This window comes from Otolemur garnettii, unplaced genomic scaffold (genome assembly GCF_000181295.1).
Source record: "Otolemur garnettii isolate 467f Iridium unplaced genomic scaffold, OtoGar3 scaffold00062, whole genome shotgun sequence".
In the NCBI taxonomy this organism is placed as follows: domain Eukaryota; kingdom Metazoa; phylum Chordata; class Mammalia; order Primates; family Galagidae; genus Otolemur; species Otolemur garnettii.
Window position 1 is genome coordinate 10,654,854 of NW_003852457.1, and position 9,940 is coordinate 10,664,793.

The 9,940-nt window shown below is 36.1% G+C and overlaps 1 protein-coding gene across 2 annotated transcripts in view; it reads right to left on the bottom strand.

Annotated features, from left to right (window-relative positions):
• Window positions 1-9,940, bottom strand: part of CCDC138 (coiled-coil domain containing 138) — a 128,345-nt gene that overhangs the window by 67,363 nt on the left and 51,042 nt on the right. For both annotated transcript variants that reach the window (XM_003792897.3, XM_023514936.1), the window contains exons 8-10: window positions 4,857-4,934; window positions 4,639-4,746; window positions 1,678-1,842 (exon numbers count right to left, since the gene is read on the bottom strand). In XM_003792897.3, coding sequence (XP_003792945.1) covers window positions 1,678-1,842; window positions 4,639-4,746; window positions 4,857-4,934 — 351 coding nt within the window. The remainder of the gene's footprint in view (window positions 1-1,677; window positions 1,843-4,638; window positions 4,747-4,856; window positions 4,935-9,940) is intronic.

Sequence of the window (9,940 nt, forward strand, 5' to 3'; positions counted from 1 at the left end):
AATAGAAAATAGACAAAGACACCATGTAACATAACATAATGACAGGTTCTAGGGATTCAGATATGAACATCTATTATGCAACATTAAAAAAAATGAAGACTTTATCTCTTATGTTTACATGGATGGAGATGGAAAATATTCTTCTTAGTAAAGTATCTCAGGAATGGAAAAAAAAATATCCAATGTACTCAGTACTATTGTGAAACCAATTTATAATCACTCACACCTGCATATGAAAAATGAAACACAACTATAACCTAGGATGAAGAAGGGAAAGGAAGGGAGACGGGAAGGGAGGGGGGTGGGTCAATAGAGGGAGGGTTGGTAGGGGGACCACACCTATGGAGCATATTGCAAGTACAAGTTGGATCTATCAGGTGTAGAGCATAAATGTCTTAATCCTGTAATTGGGTAAAAGTGGTGAAGGCTATGTTGTTTAGTAGGATGTAAGCATTCCCATTTGTACAAATAATCAACACATTGAATCCTATAATGGCATAAATGTATTTATGATCTATATATGAAAGACTTAATAAAAAAAATAATTTGAACATCTTTGGTGCCATTATTCTCCTTAACACAAAAGACATTTAGAAGACACTTTGTAGATAAGGATGAAAAATGGAAATAATTTACTAAAACAAAACCCGAGCCTGTATTTAATTATTTCTGAAATTATGAACAAATAAAAAATTTTAGATGTCTATATTTCAAAGTTTTCATGTACTTCTCATGGAATAAAATTGTTAATAATCGGATATAAAGAATGCCAATATTCAAGCACTGTAATTTAAGCATTTATTTCTCTTTTTGTTTTTTTGTTTTTCTTTTTGAAGTTTTTGGCCAGGGCTGGGTTTGAACCCGCCACCTCCGGCATATGGAGCTGGCGTCCTACTCCTCTGAGCCATAGGCACTGCCCTAAGCATTCATTTCTCTTTGTTAATGATATAGTTCCCTTAAACTAGACTTTTTGTCCCTTAATGCCCAAAGGCAAATTAAAATTATCCTAGTGAGTTTTAAATCCTAAAATTACATGTAGCAGGAACTGTTCCCATCCCTAATTATTTGTTTAATCTAATATACAATAATTTCAGCATTTTGGAGTATAACCAGTCCTCCATATCCCTTGGTCCCACATCTATGGATTCAACTACTGCAGACAGAATATATTTTTTTAAAAAATTGGTTCTGTAGTGAACATGCAGAAAACTTTTTTCCTTGTCATTATTCTAAACAAAGAGTATAACAACTATTTACACAGCATTTATATTCTGTTAGGTATTATAAGTAATCTAGAGATTATTTAAAGTATATATGAGGACGTGCATAGGTTTTGTGAAAATACTATATACCATTTGGTATCAGGGATTTGAGGGATTTTGATCATGGAAAGTGCTAGAATAAATCCTACATGGATACTGAAGGATGACTCGTATTGTTTTTAATGTTTGGTCTCTACTTTTAAGAATTACTATCAAATTAAGAAAAATAAAAGTATAAATTAATTTTAATTAAGTCTGAAATGTATCTTTTCAAAACTGAGTATATGTATGATCAATTTTCTATCAAATATATTTTTAATAATGTTTCAGTTATAAAATATACCATATGCTTTTCCTTTTCAAAATATTCCTATCTTCTAAGTCAGGTATTTCCAATTAAAAAAAAAAAACAAACCTTTACAAACTTTTCTTGAATATCACTTCTCTGAGAAGCCAATTTGGGTTGAGGTTTTTCACCATCCATTCCAGATTCTTCATGCTTCACTTTACTAAGATGATGATCCGACATCCAATCCATGAAGACAGTTAAAAGTTCATAAACTTGTCCATTAAGTGGGACCTATATGCCAAAAATTAAATCATTTATTCCAGTTTACAACTTCATAAAACGTCAAAGGGAAAGTCTTAAATCTGATCAGTGATTATAGAAGAATTTACCTCAAGTGCTTCACTAAAATTTATGCTTAAGGAGGGAGCTGCTCCAAACAACAGAAATTCCAAATCAAACATCTCCAAAGAATATTAAAAGCATGTTAAATGATGGCTGAGAAAAGGCAAGAAAACCCATAATAATAAGGGAAATTATAATAATTGCATTACTAAATAGTAATGTAATAGTAATAGTAATTTTATTACTAATAATCTCAACACTTTGGGAGGCCAATGTGGGAGGATTGCTGAAACCAAGAGTTCGAAACCAGTCTGGGCAACATAGTAAGACCTCATCTCTACAAAAGGTTAAAAAAAAAATTAGCATAGAGGCACACATTTGTAGTCCAGATATTCAGGAAGATTGCTTGAGCCCAGGAATTTGAGAGTTTGAGGTTATAGTGAGCTTTGGTCAGGCTGGGTGACAAAGCTAGAACCTGTCTCTAAAAAAAAAGACTTTTTATCTAGAAATAAAACACGGTCCTTAGTTCAAAAGCATGAACCACTATAATGAAAAGATTCTAAAAAATTTAAAGATTTTCAAACGTAAAGAATTTCTACTATGGAAATATTTCATTTCCATTCCACATGGAAATATTCATATTTTCCAACAGCAAAAGTTATTACTTATTTGCTTTTACAATATAACATTATGTGAATATATATGAACATTTTTTCACATTATATTCATATAAGAGCCTACAAAAATGAAAGGCAAAAGGTAAAAACAAAATGCCTCTAATAAGTTATGAACGTAATTAGAGTGATTTTAGTATTTCTTCAAAATACAATCTTCCCTTAGGCAGGGAACTATACTAGATTTAATTTTTAAAAATCTGAAAACAGAAAAATAAAAAAGCAAATTAATAAAAAGGCAACATTAACTTGGCTCGGCGCCTGTGGCTCAAGCAGCTAAGGCACCAGCCAAATACACCTGAGCTGGCAGGTTAGAATCCAGCCTGGGCCCACCAAACAACAATGACGGTGCAACCAAAAAACAGCCAGGCATTATGGCCGGTGCCTATAGTCCCTGTATCATCAGGGACTGCCTTGGGAGGCAGAGGCAGGAAAATCGCTTGAGCCCACGAATTGGAGGTTACTGTGAGCTGTGATGCCATAGCACTCTACCCACGGTGATAGCTTGAGGCTCTGTCTCAAAAAATAAATAAATAAAAAGGCAACATTAAGAAGATGGCAGTCCACAAAAACACAATCAGATGTCTGAAAACAAACCATCAGTAGCTGGGTATAAAATCTCCACCTTTTCCAATTTACTTTATATAAAGAACTAGTACATTTACCAAAATAACTAAGGCCCACAATATGGTGACATACCTGCTGGAAGGGTCAAAATGAAAAAGACTGAAAATACCAAACTGGTAAGATTGTGGAGCAACCAGAACTTTCACACATTGTTAACAGGAGTACAAAATGGTACTCTTTAAAAAATTAACAGTTAATTAAAAACATGCATCTATCTTATAACCCAGAAACTGCAGTTCTGGTATATATGTAACATAAACAAAAATATATGCCCACAAAAACCCCATACGTATTTATTCATAAGAGACAAAAACTAGAAATAGCTCAGATGTCTTTCAAAAGAAGATTTAAATTAAAAAGTGTGATATATTCATATGATGGAACGCTACAAAACAATACAAACTACTAAAACACTCAGCATTATAAAGAAACCTTACACAAATGATTATACCCAACATTAAAAAGAAAAAGAAACCTTACACAAATGATTACACCCAACATTAAAAAGAAAAAGAAACCTTACACAAACGATTACACCCAACATTAAAAAGAAAAAGAAACCTTACACAAATGATTACATATTATACAATTCCATTGACTAAAGTTCTAAAGTAGGCCTATCTAATTTATGGTGACAGAAATCAGAATAACTGCTTCTAGCAGGAAAAAATGACCAGGAGGGGCATAGGAGAACTTTCTAGGGTAACAGAAATGTTCTATATTTGGCTGTAGGTTACATGAGTATAAGTATTTGTCAAAACTGATCAAACTTCACAAGATTTTTGTATTATGTTACTGTATTCATTTATACTCAAGTAAAAAATAGTGGAGGAAAAAAAATTCATGTTGTCTATTCAGGAATGGGTTGTACAACTGTCAGAAAAATGACATCAGGCTCGGTGCCTATAGTTCAGAGGCTAAGGCGCTGGCCACATGTGCAAGTGCTGGCAGGTTTGAACCTGGCCCAGGCCTGCGAAACAACAATGACAACTACAATGAAAAAAATAGCTGGGGAGACCCAGCTTCTTGGGAGGCTGAGGCAAGAGATCACTTGAGCCCAAGAGTTTGAGGTTGCTGTGAGGGGTGATGCCACAGGGCTCTACTGAGGGCAACATAGTGAGATTCTGTTTCAAAAAATGAAAAAAAAGAAAAATGACATCAAATGCTTGTGGAGCCTCAAAACATACCAAGTAATAAAGCTGTTATTAACCTTAAGTTCTTATGATTTGCCCATGTTCCTGTAACTGAAACACTGCTAATATTATTTTGTTTTTGTGAATAAAAGTATACTGTAAATATTCAAAAGATATTTCCCTATAAGAGAATTATTATGGTGCATCCTTTCATACCAAAAAGAATGTTTGCTAAATTAAAGAAAAAAAGATTAGAGAGCAAAAGAAATTTCTTGGCTTTCCACTGGAGAAAATGTTCAATCATTTCATACCTTGGAAGTTTTTGAAACTGGTACTTTTTCTTGTTTTGAATTTTTCACTTCAGGAGCAGTGTAAGAATTTCCTTTCAATCTCTGTACTGTCATGAATTCATACTTCCTCTGCAGCGATACATGTCCACGAATTAAAGAACAATTGCATCAAAAGTAAGTCAATACAAAGGCAATGATTTTAAAATTCACTTGTGTCTTGAGAAGAGCAAGCAACTTACCTGTAAGTTATCTAAACGAGCTTGAACTCTTTTAGCCTGAATTTCCATCCTCTTGTTTTCTTCACTTACTTCATTTAACTAAAAGAAGAAAAAGACAGCCATTTCAATCTAAACCTTAAACTGGTTTTATACTAAGGGTTTCTCAACCCACTATCTAACCTGGTCTACATTACCAAGCAATGTAACAAACAGAGGCAACATTCATGATGAAATTAGACCACAGCCAAAAATCACCATTTTTCCCTAAAATATTAATAGTGTGTAAGAAAGTTTACTTCTTTCTATAAAACATTTTTAGGACTCTAGATGTCTTAAAAGCATGTATTTTAGGCTAGGTGCAGTGACTTACACCTGTAATCCCAGCAGTGTGAGAGGCCGAAGTGGGAGGATTGCTTAAGGCCAGGCATTTATGAGGTTAGCCTGGGAAACAAAGCAAGACCTTGTCTCTACAAAACACTTTTTCAAAGCTTGCTGACATATACCATGTGTCCCTAGTTCTAGCTATGGAAAGATGAGGCAGGAGGATCACTTGAGCAGAGAAGGTCAGAGGCTGCAATGAGTTATTATCAGGTCACTGCACAGCATACCAGCCTTAGGGAACAGAGTGAGATATATCTTCTTTTTTTTTTAAGTACATTTTAGCAGGAAATGTTTTTCTAGTGAAATTTTTATTGAACTAGAACAAAATACCAAATGCTGATAAGATTATAGAGTAACCAAAACTTTCATACACTGTTGGTAGTACAAAATGGTATACTTAAAAAAAACACATTTAAAGTGTATGTTTTTTTTGTTTGTTTTTTGAGACAGAGTCTCAAGCTATTGCCCTGGGTAGAGTGCCATGGTGTCACAGCTCACAGCAACCTCAAACTCTTGGACTTAAGCCATTTTCTTGCCTCAGCCTTCTAAGTAGCTGGGACTACAGCAATTTTTTTGTAGCAGTTGCCATTGGTGCTTTAGCTGGCCCAGGCTGGGTTCAAACCCACCAGCCTTGGTGTATGTGCCTGGCACTCTACTGATTGACCTGTGGGTGCCCCCAAAACATATGTTAAAAAAAAGTTATGAATAAAAGGATGCAGGGCAATGAGTTATTATTGGGATTATATTGTATAGACACACACACAATGGGAAAAACTGACATCTTTAAAATATCGAGCCTTCCCATTCATTAATATAACATACTTTCAATTTATTTAAGTCTTCTTTCTTTTCTTTTTTTTTTTTTTTTTTGGCCAGGACTGGGCCCGCCACCTCCAGTATATGGGGCCGGTACCCTACTCCTTTGAGACACAGATGCTGCCCTCTTTATTTTCTTTTAATAATATTTTGTAACTTTAAGTATAGATATACATCTTTCTTTAAATTTATTGCTGGGTATCCAATGATTTCTTATGACATTATCTATGGTATCTTTTAATAAATAGCATTTAGTGTTTGATTGCTGTCGATATTTAGAAATACACTTAATTTATGTATATTGAACTCACATCCAGACATGTTGCTAAATTTGCTTATTAATTTTAAGAATTTGTCTATACTACATATACTTTTTTGGATACGTATGTACATATCATCTGTGAATGAGTTATCAGCTCTTCCCTTTCCAATTTTTATGGATTTTCCCTTTTTGCTTTCAGTAAAACTTTCACAACAATTTTTAATAGAAGAAGTAACAGAAGGGCCTTTATTTTGATCTCAATAGGAAAAACTTCCAATAACTTACCATTCCATATCATTTTGTTGTTGGACGCTTTTATCGGGGCTCCATCAGATTTAAAAAGTCCTCCTTTATTACTAGTTATCATGAGATGTTACTGAATTTTATATGATAGTAATTGTCACAATTTTTCTCTTCTTATCAGATAATGTATTAGTTTTCAAATTTTGATCCATCCAAGTTTTCTGGGACTAAATCTTGCCAAGTTGTATATGTACATATCACATTTTATGTATCACTGCATTTGGTTTGTAAATATTTTATAATATAATTTTTGTACCCATATTCCAAAGACAGACTGTCTATATTCTTCCTTTCAATGTCAAGGTTTAGCTTTAAGGTTATCTTGGCTGTATACAAGAATTAATAAAAAGAGATTTCCATTCTTTTATTAATTAAAGTCTATGTTTAAGATACGTGGTATTTCCTCCTTTAAAAGCCAGACAGCAGTCTTCCTACTGCTTTGTTGAAGGTAGGACGTTGTTTTATTCCCTGACCATCTTAAAGATTTTTCTCTTTATCTACAGTTTTTAGCAATCTTAAAATAATGTGCCTATATATGGTTTTCTTTAATATTTATCCTTATTACTTAAATCTGCAATTGATATCTTTAATCAGTTTTTAAAAATTCTTGGCTATTATCTCTTCATATATTTGGCTTTTGCCCCATTCTGTTTCTTCTCCTTACAGAATTGCCACATATTAAACTTCTTTTTTTTTTTTTTTTTTGAGACAGAGTCTCACTATGTTGCCCTGGGTAGAGTGCCATGGCGTCATAGCTCATAGCAACCTCAAACTCTTGGGACTCAAGCGATTCTCTTGCCTCAGCCACCCAAGTAGCTGGGACTACAGGTGTCCGCCCCACAATGCCTGCTACACATATTAAACTTAACAATTAATATGTACCACATGTCTTATTTCCTAAATTTTTTATTCTTTCTTCAATCGATATTTCAATCTGGGGACTTTTTATGCAACTATCTTCCAGTTCACTAATCCTTTCTTCTTCTATGTCTCATCTATTATTAAACCCATTCATTAGGTCAGCAATATGGCTGGCTAAATGTGTCTGGTGCTTCTCCCCACCAACACTGAAGGCTCAAAACAATGAATGACAATTTACGTTCAACCACAGTGTCTGTTAAGAGTACTGAAGTGCAACAAAGGACTGGCAAGATCCCTGTAGAGCATGGAAGCCCAAGAGAGGAGCATGAGAGGTGAGGAAGGCCCTGTTCCTCTGCTGCTATGCTGCCCCACTGGGGCTGGCTCATAGCAAGGATGGACTCCCCTTTCCAGGTAAAAAGTGAGCAGAAGGCCCCATCAACAACCAGTGCCCCCGTATACGCCTTACTACAGGAGAATTCCACAATCTTCATGAGCCCTGGAACTGCCTGGAAATCATGTGGCTCCATCATTCTAGAGTAGCAACACAAGTTGTGCATTCCCCAAACCCCCATGACCCAAGCTGCCACAGCATAGAGCTACCTTCAAACCAAAGCCACTGCTGAAGTGCTTGCTGAAGGCCAATAGCCACTGTACTTCTCAAACTTTAGGCTCCCCTGACATTCCACCAAGCCCACACAGGCGGCAAAACACCAAAACCCAAGCTGCTAGGAATGTAGGCCCACGAATTGTCTTGAATTCACTTGGACACATTAGAGAAGCCAACACTAAGCAGGCAGAAATGACACACATCTGCATATCTGTCTGGAAAAGGAGAGCCTACCAAACCTGTGCCTGTGAGGCTGCCTGGCACCCCTGACTAGGAAAACAACTTGGTGGACCCGCACCCAGTGAGCCTGTCCACCAGTCACTGCCATGAATTCACACCCCTGGTTTGAGAAACAGGCTGCTGGATCTTTCTCTAGTACACCCATCCTCAAAACAAGCTAAACTGACTGAACCAATGTGCACACACCCCAGCTGGAGAAACAGCCCAGAAGGCCTAACCTCAACAAGTCACTTACTAAACTGTCTAACCCACTGCATGCACGCATGTGCTCCCTGACTGAAAACCAGCCTGGCAGGCCTGCCCCCAGCAAAGCCACGCCACCACCACAAATTCCTACAGCCAAGCCCACTGAGGCATGCACAAAGATAACTAACATGAATTACAGTCGAAGAAACTGTATGGAGTCTACACTACTGTGTCCACCCAGAACCAAAGCCAATGTGTCCTACCCAAACATCTTAGGATCCATCTACAAGAATAAGCCTTTCCTTACAAAAGCTACTCTATAAAATTAAAAAGGCAAATGATCTGCCATGTACACAGATAGCAACATAGTGATACAAGAAAAGTGAAAATGCAAGGAAATATAACACCACCAAAATAATAATGCCCCAGTAAAAGACCACCACCAAACAGAAAATTTACAGATTTCATAAAAGGAATTTAAAATAATGATCTTAAGGAAACTTAGTGATATATAACACAGAAAAATATTTCAATTAATTAAAAAATACAATTCATAATCTGAATGAGAAATTCAACAAAGAGATAGATACCATAAAAAAGAAACACAGAGCTCAGATAGTGCCCCAGCTGCCACACACACCATGGGAGCTGTGACTGATGATTATCTGAAGACAAACTACAGCTTCTACAGAGAGTCTTCTATAAATAACTTAGCTTTTGAAAAAAATCAAGCTGAAATGAGGGAAGAAGTCAAAAAAGAAACACCTCCTACTTGATGGAGATGGTGCTGGAGATAATAGGAGAATTAATCTGCTGATGAAGAGCTTCATTAAACAGGGCAACTCTGGATCCCAAAAAGAAGGATATAGCCAATACCAGCGCACACCCAGCACACTGTTTCAATGTGAATTTTCTTTCTTTTCTTTTTTTCTTGAGACAAAGTCTCACTATGTTGCCCTTGGTAGACTGCCAAGGCATCACAGCTCACAGCAACCTCTAACTCTTAGGTTAGCAATTCTCTTGCCTCAGCCTCCCAAGTAGCTGGGACTATAGGCACCCACCATAGCACCAGCTATTTTCTTGTTGTAGTTATTATTTAGCAGGCCTGGGTTGGGTATGAACCCACCTGCCTCGGTGTATGTGGCCGGCACCTTAACTACTGTGTTACAGGTGCCAAGCCCAATGTGAATTTTTGACGGGCAAAACTTTTTGGTATATGATATGAATTTAAGAGAAATGGAAAATTATGAAAAAATTTACAAAGAAATAGAATGCAGCATTGCTGCTGTACATTTTATATATTTTCCCTCATACACAAGGAGTTTGGTTATTAAATGTTATATTGATATGTTTTCTCTCTATTGCTTTGTTCTTTAGAAGCCATTTTCAATAGGAAAAAAGTATTGATAAAGAGTTGAGGGAGGAGGGAGGGAGAGGGGAGGGGGGAGG